This window comes from Onychostoma macrolepis, chromosome 22 (assembly GCF_012432095.1).
Source record: "Onychostoma macrolepis isolate SWU-2019 chromosome 22, ASM1243209v1, whole genome shotgun sequence".
NCBI classification, from domain to species: domain Eukaryota; kingdom Metazoa; phylum Chordata; class Actinopteri; order Cypriniformes; family Cyprinidae; genus Onychostoma; species Onychostoma macrolepis.
Window position 1 is genome coordinate 34,043,024 of NC_081176.1, and position 24,683 is coordinate 34,067,706.

A 24,683-nucleotide genomic window follows, 5' to 3' on the forward strand; every position below is an offset into this window, starting at 1 on the left:
GACTGCTGTGCATCAGATGATCTGACACTGGATCGGTTCAGTCTGAGGAGAATAATAGAGCTCATTATGCAGTGCTCATATGAAATGTATAACATTTAATGTTATTTTCCAGACAGCATGGTTTGAGGTTATTGTGGATAAGTCAAATACAAATAGAGAAGTCTATCGGAAGATTGGATGTTTGCCACTAGATGGCAGTAAATAATTAGAGAATAGTCACTGGTGTAAACATGAACCAGAAAGGCATATTGTCATAATAATTACTACATAATACATACACTACCTGACATTTTGTAGTGTGTATACTGTACACAGTTTTGTATGCATGTATTGATCTAAAACATTTTTAATGCATGATGTGTATGCTCTGTCTTCTAATAATAAATAATAATTTGTTCGATTTGCATAGCACGTCTCACACTCAATACACTTTTAAAGAAAAGGCACTTTATGATTAAAACTTATATTTTTAACTTACTCTTTCTCTGAAACAGCTTTCCTTCCCTGCTAACATCACTTAGGATTAGGGTTATTATAATTTAATTAAAACTAAAAGTAAAACCACACAAATAAATAAGTCATTGCTTGAAATAAAAAAATAAATGTTAACTATAATAACATACTATATATATATATATATATATATATATATATAACTTTTCAGCTAGTTGTCATTTTTCAGCATGTCAAAATCATTTTCATTTAGTTTAAATGTGTGTACTAATATAACTAAAACTGAAATAAAATGAATTATATATAGGTGCCTTTTAATAAAAATATATATTTTAAAAAATTATAAAAATTACAAAAATATACAACAAAATGACTAAACTTTTAAATAAAATGGAAAACAGAAAATACAATGAATTCAAAATATTATTAAAAACTAGTATCTAAATTCTTCTAAAATAACACTGCTTGGGATAAAATGAAGTCTCATCCTACATTCATTTTCGTGTTGAATATTCTGTTATACAGGTGCATCTCAATAGATTAGAATGGCGTGGAAAAGTTCATTTATTTCAGTAATTCAACTCAAATTGTGAAACTCCTGTATTAAATAAATTCAGTGCACATAGACTGAAGTAGTTTAAGTCTTTGGTTCTTTTAATTGTGATGATTTTGGCTCACATTTAACAAAAACCCACCAATTCACTCTCAACAAATTAGAATACTTCATAAGACCAATAAAAAAAACGAATTTTTAGTGAATTGTTGGCCTTCTGGAAAGTGTGTTCCTGTGTTTACTGTATATGTACTCAATACTTGGTAGGGGCTCCTTTTGCTTTAATTACTTTTAATTTCTTTGACAGTGTTCTTCAGCTCATCTGCATTTTTTGGTCTCTTGTTTCTCATTTTCCTCTTGACAATACTCCATAGATTCTCTCTGGGGTTCAGGTCTGGTGAGTTTGCTGGCCAGTCAAGCACACCAACACCATGGTCATTTAACCAACTTTTGGTGCTTTTGGCAGTGTGGACAGGTGCCAAATCCTGCTGGAAAATGAAATCAGCATCTTCAAAAAGCTGGTCAGCAGAAGGAAGCATGAAGTGCTCCAAAATGTCTTGGTAAACGGGTGCAGTGACTTTGGTTTTCAAAAAACACAATGGACCAACACCAGCAGATGACATTGCACCCCAAATCATCACAGACTGTGGAAACTTAACACTGGACTTCAAGCAACTTGGGCTATGAGCTTCTCCACCCTTCCTCCAGACTCTAGGACCTTGGTTTCCAAATGAAATACAAAACTTGCTCTCATCTGAAAAGAGGACTTTGGACCACTGGGCAACAGTCCAGTTCTTCTTCTCCTTAGCTCAGGTAAGACGCCTCTGACGTTGTCTGTGGTTCAGGAGTGGCTTAACAAGAGGAATACGACAACTGTAGCCAAATTCCTCGACACGTCTGTGTGTGGTGGCTCTTGATGCCTTGACCCCAGCCTCAGTCCATTCCTTGTGAAGTTCACCCAAATTCTTGAATCGATTTTGCTTGACAATCCTCATAAGGCTGCGGTTCTCTCGGTTGGTTGTGCATCTTTTCTTCCACACTTTTCCTTCCACTCAACTTTCTGTTAACATGCTTGGATACAGCACTCTGTGAACAGCCAGCTTCTTTGGCAATGAATGTTTGTGGCTTACCCTCCTTGTGAAGGGTGTCAATGATTGTCTTCTGGACAACTGTCAGATCAGCAGTCTTCCCCATGATTGTGTAGCCTAGTGAACCAAACTGAGAGACCATTTTGAAGGCTCAGGAAACCTTTGCAGGTGTTTTGAGTTGATTAGCTGATTGGCATGTCACCATATTCTAATTTGTTGAGAGTGAATTGGTGGGTTTTGTTAAATGTGAGCCAAAATCATCACAATTAAAAGAACCAAAGACTTAAACTACTTCAGTCTGTGTGCATTGAATTTATTTAATACACGAGTTTCACAATTTGAGTTGAATTACTGAAATAAATGAACTTTTCCACAACATTCTAATTTATTGAGATGCACCTGTAAATATGTTACATTACAGAAGTTAAATTGATTGTCCAATCAAATGTTCCAAATGTTGCAATAATCTTTCTTATGATTTAGAGGAAAGCACGTTAAAATAATGTAATAAAAACGAATGAATAAAACCCTGTATGAATTCCACCAGACTGTTCACATTTAAGGCACAATCAGATATGTATCTGGTTTATTTCCACATGTGAAATATGTGAAATCTTTGCTGTTGTGTTTACATTATTAAAAAAAGGGATCTGATACAAACAGGGCTCTGCTGTCAGATGATTGCAGTCCATGATACCGTGACGCAGTCAGTTTGCCTGGATGTCTCAGTTTTACTTTTAACGAAGTCCTGAAACTGTTAATGAGTCAGACGCTCATAATTAGACCTGCTGTGCATCTTTTCTTAACACAGGAAATTCAATCATGTGCATGTATTCAGTAGTTCATCCTGTCTGCATCTACAAAACACATCAGTGTCTTTAGACCGAGACTAACCCTGGCCAGTTTCCATGAGGTGGTCAGTGTGGGCGGATTTGATTACAGTACTGTATTTAGAGCAGATCAGTACTGATCAGACCAGGTCTGCTGTGTGTGTGTGTGTGTGTGTGTGTCTGCAGTCTAATGTGTTGATTAATTCAAGATGCTGAACAGCAAGCCTTTCATATACAACCTCAGACAGACATTTTGATCCGTATATGTGACCTTGGAGCACAGAACCAGTCATAAAGGTATTTTTTTTAATCTGAAAGCTGAATAAATAAGCTTTCCATTGATGTATGGTTTGTTAGGATCGGACAATATTTGGCTGAGATACAACTATTTGAAAATCTGGAATCTGAGGGTGCAAAAAAATCTAAATATTGAGAAAATCGCCTTTAAAGTTGTCCAAATGTAGTTCTTAGCAATGCATATTACTAATCAAAAATTAAGTTTTGATATATTTATGGTAGGAAATTTGCTAAATATCTTCATGGAACATGATCTTTACTTAATATCCTAATGATTTTTGGCATAAAAGAAGAATGGATCATTTTGACCCATACAATGTATTGTTGGCTATTGCTACAAATATACCTGTGCTGCTTAAGACTGCTTTTGTGCTCCAGGGTCACAAATTTGAGTTTGTGTTCTAATATAACAATATTACTTACAGGTGTGCTTCATGAGAGGCCACGTTTGAGCTTCTGTTTATGATATTTGATGTGCTCTGTGTATGAACGTCAAAAAATGTGTGAATAAAAGCCTACATTAAATTGTTCATCATATACAGTCCAGGAAGACTTGGATTAAACTGCTTGATCGATATGTATTTCTTTTACAATGTCTTAATCAATGTTTTGACACTCAATGTTGCTCACTTTGACTTTCAATGAATGGACAAATATGAGAGCATTAAAAATTAGAATATTAAAAATATGTTAGTTTTTGTTCTGGACATGCACAGAAGACTCAGTTTTCATTTTTTAGTGGACTATCCCTTTAAGTTGATGGATACATCAATCATAACACCTCTGAATAGTGGATCAGCACACTGAATTTTCAAAAATTGCTAATAAAAGAAATGCCAGCAAACACATTTTTATTAAATGTGACATTATAAAAATTTAAGAAAGACATTTTCTTCTAAAACATTCTACAATCATCTTTATTTACAACCTCAAAAATCTTTTTTTTTTTTATATATATATATATATATATCAATCCAAGAAAATTAGTGCTGTCAAACGATTAATCGCATCCAAAATAAGTGTTTGTTTACATAATATATGTGTGTGTACTGTGTATATTTATTATGTATATATAAATACAAACATGCATTTAAGAAAAATATGTTATGTTTATATATTAAATATATTTGTATATAATATAGGAATATGAATATATAAATGTATAAATGTAAATATTTTCAAAATATATACTGTATGTGTGTGTATTTATATATACATAATAAATATACACAGTACACATATTCTGTAAACGAAAACTTTTATTTTGGATTCGATTAATCGCAATTAATCATTTGACAGCACTAAAGGAAATACAGTACATTCACATGTCATTTTGGAAGAACACCTTTATTTGTTGTTTATAACACTATAACATGCATGAACATATAACACATTTGAATAAAATTCTGTAAATAACATACTTTACACACACAAACACACACACATATATATATATAGAGAGAGAGAGAGAGAGAGAGTGAGAGAGAAAATTAATATATATTTATTTATTTATTTTTGCCGTGCAAGTTTTTATGGTTGCTTATTACTTGATAGTAAATGTCTCTTGAATTTGGATGTTTTTATCTTCTCAGCACATAGCTTGTTTATTCTTGTTGCATGGGAATCTATATTTAATGTAGTTTGGATAATATGTTATTTGACCTTGCGATAATTGGTATAAACTTTAATGGCAGCTGTAGCTTTGCCATAAGCGTAAGTCTCCTTCGGCTCGCAGGAACTGTACTGGAAGAAGATTGTGCTGTGTGTGAGATTGTGTGTGTGAGCACAGCTTGAGTCTGGATGAAGTTATCGTGCCGTCACACCAGTAGCTTGAATAAACGAACTCAAGGATCAGTCTGGAGCGGGATAATGTGCCCGTCTCAGTGGGAGGCGTCTTTAAATGCTGATAAAGTCAGGAAGTAAAGGCCAGAGGGACGATTGTGAGCCAAAGCAGAAAAACTGCTCCTTGTTAGACCTTTCTGCAAAATAATAATAAAAACCAGCTAACCAAACCCACGTTAAATAGGGGTTGATATTTATTTATTTACTTGTAGTTTGATTCTCCTGGTTTCCTGCTATGAAACCAATAGAATTTTCAGTTTTTCTATTTTTCATTTTCCATTTTCCACTTTTGAATTGTTGCAGAAAACAAACGTTTGATCCTTAATTACATGTTTTGTTCATAAAGAAAATCTTCACAAATGAACACAACTTTTATGAATTTTGTAGGCCAAAATCCAGTCGGCATAACTAGACGATAAATTGGCCTGGTTTCTTAGCACCTCGTCACAGTAGCCAGCGGCACAAAAAACACAATGTCTGTCATTACTGAGGTTCTGGGTCAGAAAAAGGTCATTCATCCGCATAGAGACTGTCTGTCTGTTTACAAAACTGCAGTGAATAGAAAAGTCTTGATCCAGGTGAAAAACCCTGTCATCTCTCAGTTTCAGGACGGTATCGGATGTCTAATGTGTCTTACTGAAAAACCAAAGTGATTTCCATCATTCAGCAGCTCATCTCTCATGTATTTTACATGCCTTAAGGCGAAATTTCCACAAAAGTACACAGGGAAAAAAGAGCCATTGTTTAATGTTGATAATGCAGCAAAATATTACACTGTAAAAAAAATTCTGTACAATTTACAGTAAAAAAACGGCAGCTGTGGTTGCCGGAATTTTACCGTTTAAAAAAAATGGTAGCAACATTTTAGGTTTTACTGTTTTAAAAGCAGGTGGTGATGAGAAAGTCACATGATGAACCAAAGCCCATCACAAGCAGCTTTTAAATATTACCATATATAGAAGGTGCACAGTGTCATTCACACAAACACTAAACACCATCATGGTAACACACATGAAACTGAAATAATGCAATAAACATTCATTTAACAACATTAGATGTAACATACAACCCTAATGTATGCAACTGATAAGAAAAAACTAAGTAAAAACAGAGCAATTTCAACAAAAAAACATCACATTTGAAATGTAACGCAGGGAATACTGGGAATGTCAATTTACGGTTATTCACTGTAAATTATACATTCTTTTTTTTTTACTTCCAAAAACGGTATACTACCGTAAAATGATATGTAATGTCCAATACAGTTTTTCACCGTATATAGTAGGGGAACTTACCGTTAACCATTTAACAGGTTTTTACTGTAGCATTTTTACAGTCTTTTACCGTTAAATTCATTTTTTTACACTGTAATGTAATCACTCAGAAGTTACTTTCAAACTAAGCAGTTTGCTGTTGACTACTATGACCATCTTCAACATTTTTCTGCAACCATCATTTCGCTTGTGTTCAAAATACTATAGTAATTTATAGTAAATACTGTGTTTTTGAACCATACTAAAGTGTATACTGTAGTAAATATAGTTTATGAATGCTACAGCATACTGTAGTATTAACTGTAGTGAACTGATAAACTGTAATAAATACTGTAGTATACTTTAGGTTTTACTACAGTAAACTATAGTGTATTGTGGTATAATATACCCTACACAGATATACCCACAGACTTTATTTCTTGCAGTTTAACCAAAAACCCATTCAAAAAGTCCATTGACTTCAGGATGATGGAACAAGACGTACTAAAATGCTAACTCTTACTGTGAAAATTCATCAAAGAATCTGACCTCATTGTCTCTCTGTGCGAGTCTGTGTTGGCCTGAGCGTAATCTGATCACTCCATCCATCTGATGGTGTTTCTGATGTCTTGATCTGGTTTTCTCCCTCCAGGCCGATGCTGCAGAGGAAGGAGTCGTTTTCTCTCCTCTCCACATCAGAGAAGTGGCTCTTCAGTAGGGTGAGTTCAGCTCTGGTGTTGTTTTTGTGGTTCATTCACAGGAATAAGTGTTCTTGATTTGCAGCGTTTGCTAACGTAGTAGTGCAGTGTCTCCCAATCCTGATCCAAAATCACATTCAGTATCTGTCGGGTTTACACCATGGGAAACTGCTATTTATCTTTAGTTTATTAGTGTGCCTCTGTGTTTTTGTCCATACAATGGAAGTCAATGGGGTTTAATGTTGTGCAAAATATTCTTCAGAATGAAGAAAGAAGAACGAAATATGCATAGGTTTTAAATGACATGAGGGATAGTAAAAAATGACAGAATTTTTAGGTGAACTATGTGTTTAACCTAAATGGCATGTGTTTTAAAATGATTAGAAAGCAAATAATGTCAGCAAAAAAAATCTATTAATAAAAAAACATCTAATTTTCAGATTTATATGTAAGGTGGCAGAATATCTGTCCTTTTATTTTCTCTTTCACCATGGTGTCTTTGCGTGGATCTGGGATTACTAAAGTCACTTCATACGTTACTTTCTAAAATTTACCAGTGATCAACCTGCAGTGAAACAAATGAATGCCATACTGAAACAAAACCAACATAATTAACTTTAATCATTTCCAGATGAAAACATTAACTTGCCTTCATAAACAGCAAAATGTCCTGGACGTCCTGGACTCATGAACAGCTAGAACAGCACAAAACAGTGTAAATCAACCAACGGCTGTGGAAATTCACTGGCTTTTTCAGCAGTGTTGTGCTTTTTGAAATTAGTTGTAGAAAGCTTTACCTCAATATATTTTTCAGTGTTTGACTGTGTTAGACTGCCCAGAAATTCTTGTCATGACGCTATATGAAGGTCCAGGGGACTATTATTCAGACTTTCCCTTCCCTTGAGCTGCCACATAGACAGTCATTCAGAAATATGAGATAGTCCAAGAGCCAAGCCATATCACTTGGACATTTTTGTATGAAACCACAAGGTCAGCTAATGTGATTCCACTGTGATGAAGACAGAAATCTCAATACAAACATTTGTCATCCAATTCTTCCAAGACCAACCTGGGGCCAGTTGCATAAAAGGTTTAGACCGGTTTAGATCAAATGTTTTCTTTAAAACTGGTCTTTTTTTATTCAGTAAAATAAAAGAATAGATTAGCCTAAGTTAAATTCAAAAATGAGACTGATTTCTTATTGGCTAACTGCTAGTTGGTCAAAATCGTACTCAAGGCACTGTCTTAACAGAGAGGCTAAGTTTATGCAACTGGCCCCAGGTCATCAGTCACTAACTCCAGGTTGCTTGCTGTCCTGTGCTAAACTGTCCATATTGCTTTTATTGATCTTTACTTAGACGTTTCATCTATTTTTATTTATCCCACAAATAGAAACATCTAAGATAAAGTTAGTAGTTGAAACATAATGATGTCTACATTGAGCCTAATTCTATTAAAGTACAACATCTGATGAGCAATAACATTTTCTTCAGTGATAGTGTTCTCACAGACGAAAGAAAACTAGCTCTTGTCCTGTGCCAGCTGATGCCAGAATGGCAGAATTCCATTCAAAACAGTGCAAATATGTATTTATGAACTGTGTTGTTTAGACCAGGGGTGTCCAAACTCGGTCCTGGAGGGCCGCTGTCCTGCAGAGTTTAGCTCTAATTTGCCTCAACACACCTGCCTGGACGTTTCCTTGATTAGCTGGCTCAGGTGTTTAATTTGAGCTAAACTCTGCAGGACAATAATGACCATCCAGGAACAGGTATGCCATACTTTACACAGATTCTCAAAAAGTGGGAATAGAAGTTTTGAGTAAAGTCATTCGGATATGCTCTGAAAACTATTACACTCTTAAAAATAAAGGTGCTTAAAAGGTTTAACACAGCGATGCCATAGAAGAACCATTTTTGGTTCCACAAAGAACCATTCAGTCAAAGGTTCTTTAAAGAACCACCTTTTTATAATCTGAAGAACCTTCTTTTGCCACAAAGAACCTTTTGTGAAGCAGAAAGGTTCTTCAGATGTTAAAGGTGTTTTTATGGAACCATTTAGACAAAAAGGTTCTTCTATGGCATCGTGAAGCACCTTTATGTTTAAGAGTGTATATTTGATCTTATGTCTTGATGAAGCATTTGTATGTGCTTTTCAGTTTATCCAGCACAGCACTCCAGATCACTAATAACAGAGAATGGCATAATCATCAGTTTATGCCATTATCTCTTTATTTGACTTTGTATATAGGTGAGTCTTTAATGAAAACGATACTTATATATGAGAATACAATACAGTTTGGCCTGCAGACTCATTTTTAGCCTGCAAAGCAGTTGTTAATGCTCTGCAGGAACAGACATTAATTCAGCCTGTGAAAGAGTCTTATTAGCCTTTGGCTTCTGGCAGCCTCTATATTTACTCTCTCTCTCTGTTTCATGAAGTTTCTACCAGTCATGGTATTTTAGGGTGATACAGTTAGCTTCAATCTGTTGATCTGCTCTGAACAGCTGGCGGTCACATTTCTGTCCCCTGTAGATGGATTCTGATGGTCCAATCGGTAATATCCTCAGCAGTTACTCTGGTACAGTAAACACTGCCGGATCTGTTTCATTCGGTTGTTATTCTGTGGGTTCTCTTGCAGTGTTGGGAGTAACACGTTACATGTGATGTGAGTTGCATAATCAGATTACTTTTAAGTAACTAGTAAAGTAATGCATTCCTTTTTAATTTTTCAAGAAAATACCTGTAACTTTTTCAAATAAGTAACACCACAGAGACCATTAAGATGTGGCATTTCATTTCAGCCGTACATTGATGCTGTGTTCAACGGGTTGGCTGAGATCACAAGGAACTTGTCTTTGCAAGGTTGGGCTTATAATGGTGTTTCTTCAGGGGGTCAGTTTTACCTTTATGACTGTGCCCAGTGAGGTTGTGTAGAGAAGAGGAGAGGACCTAACACTGAACCTTGAGGCATCCCAGTGACACAGACACCCTTCCTCGCCAAGATCCTACCAAAACCACTGGAGCATTTCAATGACAGACAGTAGGGTGTTCTCTGTGGAAGGTCTGTGTTTGAAATATGCTTGGATATAGACACGACTAACACAGTATGAATTTATCTAAAGCCTATTATGAAAAGCATTATACAAATAAAATTGGCTTGAAAGACAATATTATCGATTTTACTGTCAGTATTCACAATTAGAACTTAAAATAACCAGCACCAATTATTTTCAGTTTGGAAAAAAAACAAGAAAATCCTCCTGGTAATTGCAGCATCGTAGTGGCATTCATGTATGTGCATCACATAAAAATGATCGTTCTAACATGCCTTAAAGGCAGCATCAGATACACAGCACGCTCCTTCAACAGGAAATGCTTAAAGGAAGACAGTTCGCTTCCAGGAAGTGTGTTTAGCAGGGATTTTCTGGCTTCCTGTTCTGCAAGTGTACACAAACCTCTTATACTAGCAAAATTAATGTCTAGTAACATATATTTCAGTTGTAAGTTATTAGATGTATAATTTTAACTACATACACGTACACATTGGAATGAATCATTAAGATATTTAATGTTTTTGAAAGAAGCCTCTAAAAATACAGTAAAATACAGTACTATTGTGAAAAATGTTTACTATTTAAAATGTTGACTATTGTAATATATAAATGAAAATAAACAAGAGAACAACATGTATTTGAAATAGAAATCTTTTGTAACATTATAAATGACTTTATGGTCACTTTTGATCAATTTAATGTATCCTTGTTTAATATATGTATTGATTTGTTATTATTTTAATTTGCTTACCCCAAACTTTTGAATGGTATTGTATCATGATTTCCACAAAAATATTAAACAGCAATAACTGTTTTTACCATTGATAATAATCAGAAATGTTTCTTGATCAGTATATTAGAATGATTTCTGAAGAATCATGTGACACTGAAGACTGGAGTAATGATGCTGAAAATACAGCTTTGATCACAGAAATAAATTACAGTTTAACGGATATTCACATATTTGATTGTAATAATACTTCACTGTTTTTACTGTATTTTTGATAAAATAAAAGCTTCCTTGGTGAGCAGAAGAGACTTATTTAAAAACTGATCAAATAATATTAATTATGTAGTGTGTATATCAACGATTAACCCTGCTACAAAACTTTATTATTCAGACAATAATTGTTTTAAAGAGAAGAACGTACACTAAAGTCCAGTTTGTGTTCTTCAAGAGAATAACCACAGTGAAACGTGAATTCTGCTGGCTTTAGCGGCGAGATCTTCATGACAGTCCGTTAGGGGGGTTTGATGAGGAGGGTGGAGAGAGCGATTGTGTGCTATTCTTCTCTGTAACAGGATGCTGTTCCTCTCACTGAAGGGGTGTTTGACGCCACTCGGCCTCAGACAAACACCAGCAGAGATGTGGTCTGAGAGCTCGCGCCCTGCTTGGGCCCGATATAGCGCCGACACACTTCCCCCTGAACATCCTGTTTGCTGCTCTCTTGTGTACACACACACACACACACACACACACACATGGCCGAGGATTAGACAGGTGACAGCGGTCCACGGCCGGAGACTGTAGAGGTGATTTTGGGGTTGTGTGGGTCTGAGGAATACTGCTGTGAAGCCCAATGATGGGGTGCTGCCTTTTCATCCATCAGAAGGTGAGCGAGCATGTAATGACTCACAGGCTGCTCTTTCAGAAGTTATCAAATGAATGTGGATGGCAAACCGTAGGTCATTTGGTTTTGGGAGATTTTGAATTTCATATTGACATCTGGGATTTTGTTCACTTCTTACACTATAAAAAGAGACACCTGATTACTGGGGTTGCTTTCATACTAGAACAGAAACAATGACTGAAACTTGAACAAAATTTTAAATGAAAATGAAAAGAAAAAAAAAACCTCCATTTGCTCTACATTTCATTTATTGCAGTCTAAGAGAAACATCTGTGAAATTAAAGAGATTTCATTTGTGATTTTTACTTCCTGCAGGGAAGGTGAATGGTCTACTGATGTTACATAAGCCTGAGTATGTTTACTACTTTGTGTTTCTCTTAAAATTGTTATTTTATTATTATTGATTGTTGTAATGAGGGATAAAGTTGGTTTTGTTGGTTGGTTTAAAGTTGGTCTACATGTGGAAGTTGTGATTGTAGTTACGTAACCGTTGCAGCTCCTACATTCGATTCGCCTAAACGTTATATTTCTAAATGCATTGTAGCTTACTCTGAATTTACTATGACCAGTCAAGAAGTTGTTTGTGACGCATTAGGTGATGGATTTGGATTGTTTATCAGGTGAATAATGACCGTTTTCCCTAGTTGCATGATGACTTTCTTTGTCATTGAGTGGAATCAGTGGATGAAAGCAGCAAAACTCTTCATGTAAATGTTTTTTCAGCGGGTTTGGTGAATCACCCAAATGTGCTGCAGTCTATATGAGTTCATGTGTCTCAGAGTGGTGTTGTATATTGTCTTCTCTAGAGCTGAATTGAGTTTGTTCCATCACTGATCAATTTTGCATAATTGACACTTTGTTTAACTGCAGTACATTGAATCAATCAACACTGAACTATATTGAGCTGAAAATGTCACTATTTTCTTTTTAGTGCTGCTTTACAACTGAAATTGAATTGAAATTGCTTCACAATTTAAGAATTTTGTAACATTAAAAGGCATAGTTCACCCTATATTGAAAATTTTCATCATTTACTCACCCACATATCGTTCCAAACCTGTTTTCTTTCTTCTGTTGAACACAAAAGAAGATGTCTGCAAGAATGTTGGTAACCAAACAGTTGACGTAGCCATTGATTATTTTTTTATTCCTTACTATGGAAGTCAGCGGCTATACCAGCAACTGTTTGGTTACCAACATTCTTCCAAATATATCTTCTTTTGTGTTCAGCATTTGTTCATTATGATTATATACTACATTTTCACCAGTCAGTTCATTCAAACAATCTGACCCCGATGATTGATTTGTTCCAATGAGAGCTAAAGCCAAAGATGAAGACTTTGAAGTCAAATCAAGCCACCTTTATTTATACGACACAGATTGTGTCAAAGCAGCTCTACAGGTATAGGCAAAAAAATAGTGATTTAATAATGCAAAAAAAAACTAAAAAAAATTCAGTACTGCTGTAAAGCAGCTCTAAAAAGACAATCGTAAATAGTCATTATTCACTACTGAAATCAGTTCATTGTTGATTCATTTCAGTTCAATATCAGTTATGGAATGTGTTTAATCAGTGAATAAACACTCAAGAAGATTTTTATGGATTCAATATTAATCCAGTATATTAATTCAGAAGTCTTAAATCGTATGGACTATTTTTTTGTGTTAAGTGTATACTTTTCATTGTAATTGCATGGAAAAGAGTGACCAGCACATCATTTTAAAACAAAAATGTAACTTTTATTATTTAAAAATGTAATTTTGTGAAGTAACTGACTGAGTAAATGACAGAATAAAAAAAAAAAGAAATTAATTATTTTTATTTTGTTACACTATTTAATAAATACTAGTATAAGGAGTATAAGGAATTTACTGCACAGCAAGCAGATACACCAGTATTTCATTCTGAACACGCCATGCATACAGACATGTGAAATAACTATAGTGTCTTTTTCATACTTTTTAAGCCAAGAGAGCTGAATCTAATTTACTGGCACTAGTTTTTCAGCTGTACATTATGACCTTAAACATATGCGGCGGGTGTTATTCGTGGGTCAGGAGCAGCACTAGAGCAGCTTCCAGCCCTTCACCTGCTCTATTGTTCACACTCCTGCATCAGGATGTAGATATTCACTCCACATGCTGCTGGTTGTCATGGAGAATAAACAGTTATGGAGAAACAATAACACAGCTGGCCATACAGTTGACCAGTCAAAGATCTAATTAACCATCTACAACAACAGTATACAGTATATTTATATATATATATATATATAAAACTCAATCTGCCTCTGAGGTCTCTATTTTTTTATTTATTTTTTTTAAAGTTGGTCCAAAGGTTTGTTTTGTTTTTTCTCATTGTATAGATTGGTCACACTTTATATTAGGTGCCCTTAACTACTATGTATACTTACATCAAAAAATAAGTACAATGTACTTATTGTATTGCATAAAACAGACCTATAGATTTCTTCAGAAATGTTGCAATGTGAGATGTCATTTAGAAATATTTTTATTTGCATTTCTTGTTATTACTTATTTTTAAAATCAACATGGTGAACCTATGAGCTTTATCTTGTGTTGCTGTGTGATATTCATCTATATGTAACAGTTTCAGAATAATTAAATCAGTTGGATCACTACTGTTAGTACTGTAGCACTCAACTGATCATCATCTGTGTCTTTACAGAAGAAGAGGAAGCAGAGGAAGAGAGATGCGGATTCGCTCAGTCTGTGCAGCTTGGACATCAATGTGAGTTACATATGTGTGTCTACAGTACCCATAATGCACTGTGCTGTGAAAAAAAACCCATCGGTTACTCTGCATTATGCTGCAGGGATGACGTTTTTCCCAGAAACAAGTTTGTACAGTATTTAAGCACTTCGTGTTTCATTGTCCTGAAGTCAATTTTTTATTGTTGTTGTTGTTTTGTTTTTGGCTAAATGCCTGAAAGAAGGTCTGTGGTTAACAAAAGCTCAAGATATTTTCATGTTTTGTCTATGATATAAAAGACATCTTTAAACAAAGACTGTATGAAGCTTAGTGAAGGTGAGGTTGAGGTCATGTAACCATGAGTCCTATGTTTAGCTTTTTTACTTCTGCTGACTGTATTTAGGCTTCGAAAATACGTCACTGCAGCTCTCTGGCCTCTTGGTACCTGGAATTACTGATGATAATAAGAAAATTGCATGAATAAGGGGTCAAAATACCTCGGACTGATTTAGATGAGCAGTTCTTCAATCTTCTGTTACTTTAATATGAAAACCTTGCAGCTTCCACAGAGGTATTATCTGAGCATCGAGATTTCTTTTCAGTTTATTTCTGGCGTCGTCTGTTTTGGTCCGTTTGAGATAATGAGCCAAAGGAAGCCAGTGCAACTGAAATGAAAAGCATTGATTATAAAAGCTCTTTATGTTGCTGAATGGTGTGTGTGAAGAGGAAAATGACTTACATTTTCTTAAAGGTCAGCCTTCTGCAGGCCGCAGGCTGGCTTGCTAATGCACAGGAATAAAAGGCATGTAATTGAATAGAAGAGTATGATTGCATGTTTTTGCTTTTGTGGCCACTGCGAGATGTGACTGCAGAGCTCAGAGAGGAATACAACCACTCTGACTCAAAATGACAGCGCACATTTCTCTGAAAACTGCTGTTTGAGGAGTGTGTTGTGATGTGTTTATACACACAAGAGCTTTACCTTCATTTACACTCTTAGATATAAAGGTTTCAAAAGGGGGGTTTTCACAGTAAAGCCATAGAAGAATTTTGGTTTGGCTTTCAGAAGCGTTCAGTGTAAAGAACAGTTCAAGAATCTAAACAAACATTTTCCACAATAAAGAGACTTTTGTGGAATGAAAGGTTCTTCATGAATCACAGATGCCAACAAAGAACCTTCAAGTTTAAGAGTGTGTTGTATGACACTGAAGGAGGTTTAGTTTTGAGATATAGGAACAATTTTTCACATTTTAGCTTAGCCTAAGTCCCATTATCTTGATTGTTATTTCTGAATGCACTATTCCTCTAAAATGCTTCATTTTCCGCTTATCATTCTTCTGGTTGGTTTATGCAGGAGTTTTATGGGGCGGCACATCTGTCTCATGATCATGCTGGAAACTGTCCAGCCGTTTCTCATGTTTAAAACCGATGGTTTAGTGCAGATGAACTTATAAAACTGACATGAGCCAACTGTTTCTTAGATTCTCGAGACACATTTTTTTTAAATGCCGGTTTTAATGCCAACATCTGTTTTACCGCAAATATACAGTAGGCCAACACTTTTTGACATATCTTACAGCATAAGAATTTATTTACTCAGAGATAATTTGATAGAAATCAGAAAGCTGAAATGTCAGTATGACAGCATAAGCTCATACTCCAAATATATACCTATCCATGCAATTCACTGCAGTTTCCATGAAACTCTAGATGGTGCAGTCTGATAGGTCTAACTCAATCTGACATAATGGCCTCATTATCATATGGCAAGTCAAGTCAAGTCACCTTTATTTATATAGCGCTTTTAACAATACAGATTGTGTCAAAGCACTTAACAGTATCAAATTGGAGGATAGAGTGTCAGTAATGTATAATGATAAGATTAAACACTCAATTTTCAGTTAAAGGCATTTCATTATTGAATTCAGAGATGTCATTGTCTAGCTCAGTTTAGTTTAAATAGTATCTGTGCAATCAAATCGGCGATAATCGCTAGAAATTAAGTGTCCCCAACTGAGCAAGCCAGAGGCGACAGCGGCAAGGAACCAAAACTCCTCTGTGACAGAATGGAGAAAAAACCTTGGGAGAAACCAGGCTCAGTCGGGGCCAGTTCTCCTCTGACCAGACGAAACCCGCAGTTCAAAAGTTTATATTTCTATTTTAATTTTGTTGCAATTTCTAACAATAGTAGTATTATGTAGTTAGGTATTTTATTATATTTTAGTTATTTAGTTATTTTTTTTAGTTTTATTGTATTCAATCGAGGTCTTCGCTGGGGATATATCTCTGGGGGTCATCTGGGTGTCCTGGTCTCCGCTGACGATCAGGGCTGTAGACATCATCTCTTGGTGCTGATCCACCATCTGATCGGATACGGACTGAGAAACAGAATAGGAAAGAAACAGACAAATATTAGCGTAGATGCCATTCTACTTACGATGTAACGAGTACATCGTGTGTTATGGGGAGTGTTCCTGGTTCCGGTTGATCTAATTAATGCAGCCTAACAATCCTTTAACGGATTTGAATAATAGAAGCGTATTAATGTGTTATGTGTAAGCCAGGTTAAAGAGATGGGTCTTTAATCTAGATTTAAACTGACAGAGTGTGTCTGCCTCCCGAACAGTGTTAGGTAGACTGTTCCAGAGTTTGGGTGCTAAATAGGAATAGGATCTGCCGCCCGCAGTCGATTTTGATATTCTAGGTATTATCAAACGGCCAGAGTTTTGAGAACGAATTGGACGTGGAGGACTATAATGTGATAAGAGCTCGCTCAAGTACTGAGGAGCTAAACCATTCAGGGCTTTATAAGTAATTAACAAGATTTTTAAATCTATCCGATGTTTGATAGGGAGCCAGTGCAGTGTTGACAGAACCGGGCTAATATGGTCATATTTCCTGGTTCTAGTAAGGACTCTAGCTGCTGCATTTTGGACTAACTGTAGTTTGTTGATCAAGTGTGCAGAACAACTACCCAATAAAGCATTACAATAGTCTAACCTTGAGGTCATAAACGCATGAATTAACATTTCTGCATTTGACGTTGAGAGCATTGGTCGCAATTTAGATATGCTTTTGAGATGAAAAAATGCAGTTTTACAGATGCTAGAAACATGGCTTTCAAATGAAAGATTGCTATCAAACAGCACACCTAGGTTCCTGACTGATGAAGAAGAATTGACAGAGCAGCCATCAAGTGTTAGATAGTGTTCTAGGTTATTACATGTGGGGTTTTAGGTCCGATAATTAACACCTCTGTTTTTCTGAATTTAGCAGTAAAAATTACTCGTCATCCAGTTTTTATATCGACTATGCATTCCGTTAGTTTCTCAATTTGGTGTGTTTCACCGGGCGAAGAAATATAGAGCTGAGTATCATCAGCATAACAGTGAAAGCTAACACCATGTCTCCTGATAATATCTCCCAAGGGTAACATGTAAAGCGTGAAAAGTAACAGCCCTAGTACTGAGCCTTGAGGTACTCCATACTGCACTTGTGATCGATATGATACCTCTTCATTCACTGCTATGAACTGATGGCGGTCAGATAAGTACGATTTGAACCATGCTAAGGCACTTCCACTAATGCCAACAAAGTTTTCTAGTCTATTCAAAAGAATGTTGTGGTCGATAGTGTCGAACGCAGCGCTAAGATCCAGTAGAACTAATAAAGAGATACAACCACGATCAGATGATAGAAGCAGGTCATTTGTAACTCTAATGAGAGCAGTCTCAGTACTATGATACGATCTAAATCACAGCTGATTGGTTCTCTCCTGTATCAGTAGCCAATGAGCTCGCTGCTCAACATCCAAATATTTGACAAGTGCTTGCTGTTGCAGTAGCAGCGCACTTCAGAAACCCTCCACCTCCCCCAGCTCCACCTGTATAGATCTGCTCATTTCATGTATGTTATACAGTATATAGGGGTTATTTCATATGTGTTATATGTGCAGCAGCAGTATTTCCTCCATGCTCACACAGCAGCATGTTGTGGATGCATTGGTAGTAGCAAGTCTCAGTACTTGCTCTGCGACAGCAGCAGCAGTGTAGGAGATCTATTCCACCAAGACTAAACACATTAACATTGCCTTGTACATTACCATGCCAATCCCTCCGAGAGCTGTCATGAGAAAAATTATGATAAGAGGAGCAGATTATAAATTAAAGGGCACCCATTATGCCCCTTTTTACAAGATGTAATATTGGTCTTGGGTGTCCCCAGAATGTGTTTGTAAAGTTTCAGCCCAAAATACCCAACAGATCATTTATTATAACAGCTGGAAAATGTCATTTTTGGGGTGTGTCTAAAAAAGTTCTGTTTTGGAGTATATGGCTTTAAATGCAAATGAGCTGCATATTCCTGCCCCGTCTCCAGAAGAGGGCATCACGTATACGTCTCTTTTGCATATCTACAGCAATAAACAGCCAGTAGAAGCAACATAACTGAGAGCGAGAGAACCGGTGTTCAGCCGTACATATGGGATGCACTGAAAATGGGACGAAACTGCGCGATGTTACAGAATCACAACGGCAGGCCTAGTGAGACTGACTTGGGTTTAAAGGGGCTTAAAACGTGAGGAGTGGATGGATTTTTATCATTGTAGGGTGGTTATGTTCACACACTGCCAACACACATTTATGTCCAAACACCATGTAAAAGTGTATTTTGCATAATAGGTGTCCTTTAATAAAGACTCATTTTCAAGCAGTTCCTTGCACAATACTGTTATATCCTTAAAACACTTTTACCATAGTGTGTGGTTTGTGAGCTAATAGATTTTGACCGAGCTCCATGTGTAAACTTGCTCAGTAGCTCACTTGAGGAGCACTCAGGTACAAGTCCCATGAAATATGAGTCATAATAAAAGAGCTCAAAGATACATAAAAGCAAGATAAAATGACATGGTTGCTTCAGCAAATGCATTTTGATAGCACATTTGCTTTTGTTAACGCTATCAGTTTGCACAGGGTAGGGTCTAGGTGGTGGTATGTGATTTTTAAACATGATAAAGCATTAAACGTTTAGCGCCAGTGACTTGACATTTCATTTCTGAGCTGGAGTGATACAGACAACAACAGATGTAATAAAACTTTGCCAGATTCATGTTCATCCTGTTCGTTTCAGATAAATCTGAATGTACTTTAGGCACCACTCACTGGAAATTTTACAATGAAATTGTTGCAAACCGTTCAAGAATCAATGTAACATAATTTACATTATGCTCAACTTTTTAAAGATCACGTTTCTCTGAGCTCCATCTATCAAAACATCCTCATTTTGCTTCATAACAGAAGTAAATGTTCCCATTCATATTTCTAATGATGCATCCAATTTTTTGCGATGCAGAGTCTGTTTGATTCATTTGAGAGTTGGAGGCTTTGAGGGTTCTGCAGAGGTCAAAGCACTGTGTGAATGTAATAACAGTTATTCCAGCTGAATTGGACATAATTGCAGCTCTCCTGTGCTTTTATAGTTGAAGAGTCTGATGGGTTTATATCTGCCTGCAGACATCACAGAGACAACCCAGAATGCAATGCGTTTGAGAGGGAATGTCAGGCGAACAGCTCCAGTAATGACAAATTCCATACCTTCAGCATGCGGTTGTTTTTAAGTGTACCGCAAGCGAGTCCAAACACTTCTGGAATTTGCTTTGAGGCATGTTTTTTTTTGTTTTGTTTTTCCTATCCCAGACTGCCTTTCAAGCACCGAAGCATGAGCTCTGAACAAAAGGAGCTGGTTTTCAGTGCGGTAGACTCTCTTGACAGCTCCGAGTGGGTTATTCTGGGAATGTGGGTTTGTTACGGATGTGTCGTGGTGTCAGATTTGGGAATTCTGACATGGCTGGCCATTGTTTTCATGTTTGGGTGCACCTCCCTTAACCGTACATGTGACTCAAGCCTTAAAATTAGTATTATTCCTACTTTACAATTCATCACTCCAATCACTGACAGTTTCTAATGTGAATTATGGAGTCTGGCCCACCTATTAAAGCTTGGACCCCCACACAGGAAGTTAAAACAAAAGGGTTTGGCAGTCTTACAAGCAGGGTTGTAATCGCTAACTAAAACTAAAACAATTTTTTAAAAATCATTACTTTAAATAAATAAATAAATATTATTTAAATAATAATTTTAAATAAATAAATAAATGAAAACTGAAAACAAACTTGATATAATGTTCCTGCTTTTATCTCCTACACATTAAAGGTATATTTTATTGTGAATCTTTAAACTGTGAATTAACCACTACCAAGGTGGGTTGTAACAGTTGGTGGGATGAGTTATAACACTAATCAGTTTTAATTCATTTTTTATTTGTTTGAAATTATTTATTAATTTTTCAATAATTGTTTTATATTCCCCTTCAACTACCACTTGAATTTTATTCCAAAAAGGAAAACAAATAAGTATTTAATACTAATACTATATATATATATGTATGTGTGTGTGTGTGTGTGTGTGTGTGTGTGACCCTCACACACATATATATCCTGACTAAAGTCTCAAAATCTAATTATGAGATAACAAGCATCAAAGTTTGATTTTCAACCAAACTTTGACATGGTCTTAATCAGTCAGTATTAAAGATATCAAGGTTACATTTTCACAGAATGTTCTTTACCTTATGAATGATGATTATATGTAGAAGACAATAAATCACAAAAATGACTTTATCTGGGTAATATATATATATATATATATATATATATATATATATATATATATATATAAAATAAGTTTAATAAAGTTAATACCTGCTAATTGAGATGATATCAGTTATATAATATATGATATCAGTTATATAATATATGATATCAGTTATATAATATATGATATCAGTTATATAATATATGATATCTGCCATTTACATTCAGTAACATGATTGCAAATCATATTTTAAACCAGAAGTTATAGACTCCCAAGTCCCTGAATATGTTTTTTTTTTAAATGTTTGATCGACATTTCAGGCAACATTTCAATAAATAGACAAATCACTTTCGACAATGTAGTCACAGCAACAATACTGTTCAAGTGGATCAGTATTGGACAGAACACTGCCAAAACATAAATAGCCTATTTTAATAATACAAAATTTTATTTTTATACTTTTCAAATATATCACAAATAAACTACATGCAGTGTCTTTAAGATAGTTGACAGTAACATAACATTGGTAGTGGTGAATAATATACCTGTGATCATTGTTTTTTGGGGGTTTTTTTTGTTTGTTTGTTTTCAATTTTGCAATATTCAACTATATCCATTCTGTTATTACTTATCTTTTTACTAAAAATAACTCTTGAGCTTCATAATCCCTTTGCACTGCATCACTTTGCCTTAAAGGGTTACTCCACCCCAAAATGAAAATTTTGTCATTAATCGCTTCCCCCATGTCGTTACAAACCCGTAAAAGCTTTGTTCGTCTTCGGAACACAATTTAAGATATTTTGGATAATACATTGACATTGACTGCTAAGTAAATAACACTGTCAAGGCCCAGAAAAGTATGAAAGACATCATCAAAATAGTCCATCTGCCATCAGTGGTTAAATCTGAATTTTATGAAGCTACGAGAATACTTTTTGTATGCATAGAAAATAAAAATAACAACTTTTTTTCAACAATTCGTCTCCTCTGTGTCTCTCTGCATCACCGTAGCACCATTTTGGAGAATATCCACTGAACGCAAACTGCAACACAAGGATGCTCTATTTTCGTTCAAATCAAAGCGTAAATAGACATAGAAAACGTATTGTGTTGCGGCTGACACAGAAGAGCGTAGGCAGTTTGCGTTCAGCGGATATTCTCCAAAATGGCACTACGGTGACGCGGAGAGACACAGAGGAGACGAATTGTTGAAGAAAGGTCGTTATTTTTAATTTCTTTGCGTACAAAAAGTATTCTCGTCGCTTCATAAAATTCTGATTGAACCACTGATGTCTTTCATACGTTTATGGGCTTTGACAGTGTTATTTACTTGGCAGTCAATGGGACAGCCATAAGCCTCCCGGTTTTCATCCAAAATATCTTAAATTGTGTTCCGAAGACAAACAAAGCTTTTACGGGTTTGGAACGACATGGGGATGAATGACAAAATTTTCATTTTGGGGTGGAGTAACCCTTTAAGCATGCACATGCTTTCTAAATTGTGCATGATTTAGTAATTGTTATTCTGTTATGATGTACTGCATATGTTATGTCCCAACACTGAGACTGAGGGGTGTCTGCATGTCGAAGCTGATTTTCATTCAGATCTGACTCAGGTTTGTCTGGACTCTCAGTGACCGGGGGAGACTGGAGCCACGTGCCTGCCTGACATGTGTTAAGCTGAGCCAGAATCTGCAAGTGCTACACAATAGCTTGGCCAATATTGAAAGAGCCTGCGGTCACTGCTTCACTTCTACCACTATTGTTTATTGTGCAGCCACTTGCGGTTCCTTTGGTGTGGAAAACAAGATATTGATCACTATCAAGAGCCACTGGGGTAGTTTCACCGCATGTATTGATATAGCTCACCGTGGGCGCTTAACTGTACTGGGTAATAGTGCTGTAAGAAAAGAGTCTGACAGATACACTCACTCCTGTGCTCAAAAAAACATTTCAACATGTAGTCTAGCCATTTATTTTACAAAGAAAGTGTTTTACTTTTCTCACAGTCTTGTCCCTGACCTTGTTTGTGCATTCATTTAGCCACAGTTTTGCTAATCACGTCACAATTTTAGCTCGCTAGCTTTGTAAGCCGGTTTGAGTTCACATCTCCAGCTCACCACAAAGCAAAAGAACACAATGTATGTAGTTCCTCCTGCTGAATCGCACACAGGTGGCTTTTTTGCTTATTAAAGATACAAAAGAACATATGTTGGCAAGAAAACATATGTTTAGATATGTCAGCTGATTTTGATTTTAACCAGGCGCCTACTGTTTTTGCAGGTGAAAAAGCTTAATGTTGCTTGGGTTTGCTTGATGTAAAGATCTCTTAAGACCTCTAAAAAGTGTCAATCAGTTATGATACTGTTGTAGGAATCATTAGTAAACAATTTACAAATATGTTGTTAAATCAATTGTTTTTGCATTTGTTTTAGTTTTATAATAACCCTGGTTGAATTCAGTGGTATTTGGTGTCATTGATGTGGTTAATTTGGACATTGGCGATTTTGAAAAATAGTGTGAATAAAATGGGGTAATATATTCTGGAATGATATTCTATGAAAAACAACTTAAATTTTGGCTATTTGGGACATGGCATCCCTTTTTCTGACATGCTTTATGGCAGATCCTTTATATGAATAATTTAGTTTGTGTCACTGGTATAATGCCTACAATCTAAATAAATTAGAAACAGAAAAAAAGAGGAGAATCTGAGGAAAAGCAGGCTAGTATTGAGATGAGTCCCCCAGGGTTCTGTCTTGGGCCCTCTTTTTATGTGCCCTACACCCCTTTTATCACAATAGCTATTGTAAACAATTGTCTGCTTTTTCACTGAAATATACAGAACTATGAGAATGATGTGCAAATAGCCACATAAGAGGTAAAAGTATCTATTATATTAATTAATACTATTATTAAGATTGGTAAAACTTTAGATTAGGGAACACATATTCACTATAAACTAAAAGTCATTGTGGTAGTTTTGTTTAGTTAAAGCCAGGGTAGGGTTAAGAGATCTAGAATATGGTCATGAAGAATAAGGCTTAATAAACAACCAATATGCCAGTAATATGCAACTTTATATTAATATTGAATAGTATTCCCTAATCTAAAGTGTTGCCAAAAGATTTTTTTTAAAGATTTCTGTAAGCTCACCCTGTGCTTTATCAAGGCTTAGAAGCAATGAATCCAGTTATTAATCTTTATTTCCCACATTGCATAAATAGGTAGTTTAATTTTTAGCCGCCAATGTTTCCAATCTGGACAAAAATGATTGTTGATAGTCTCTATTGACTGCTATTTCAGTACAGGTGGTTCAGGATCCCCAGCACAGTGCTAACCTGCTTCAACGGAAGACTTAAATTAACTGCCATTATGTGACTAGCCCTTTAAATCCAATAAACCTTCAGATCTATTCTGGAGGACACCCTACAGATGGCCTACAGAGTCGAACTGCAGGGTTATATGATACTGGCTCCTAAACCACCTCAGAATGATTAATAATCCAGTAGACTCGCCTGCTCTTCCTGTTTACACCTTAACAGAGGCTTCCGTTTGCTTTGAGACAAACAAGAGAAAGCTGTCACAAAGGAAGGAGGAAACATGGCTTGTCCATCAGGGG

General features: G+C 35.8%; 1 protein-coding gene across 3 annotated transcripts in view; it reads left to right on the top strand.

The window, feature by feature from the left end:
* The window catches only part of arhgef3 (Rho guanine nucleotide exchange factor (GEF) 3), a 56,776-nt gene that overhangs the window by 7,331 nt on the left and 24,762 nt on the right, over positions 1-24,683 (top strand). Inside the window, exons 2-3 of one of the 3 annotated variants that reach the window (XM_058759419.1) lie at positions 6,969-7,035; positions 14,388-14,450. In XM_058759419.1, coding sequence (XP_058615402.1) covers positions 6,969-7,035; positions 14,388-14,450 — 130 coding nt within the window. Of the gene's footprint in view, positions 1-6,968; positions 7,036-11,540; positions 11,681-14,387; positions 14,451-24,683 lie in introns of those variants that run through there. The other 2 variants (XM_058759420.1, XM_058759421.1) reach the window with 2 other exon arrangements.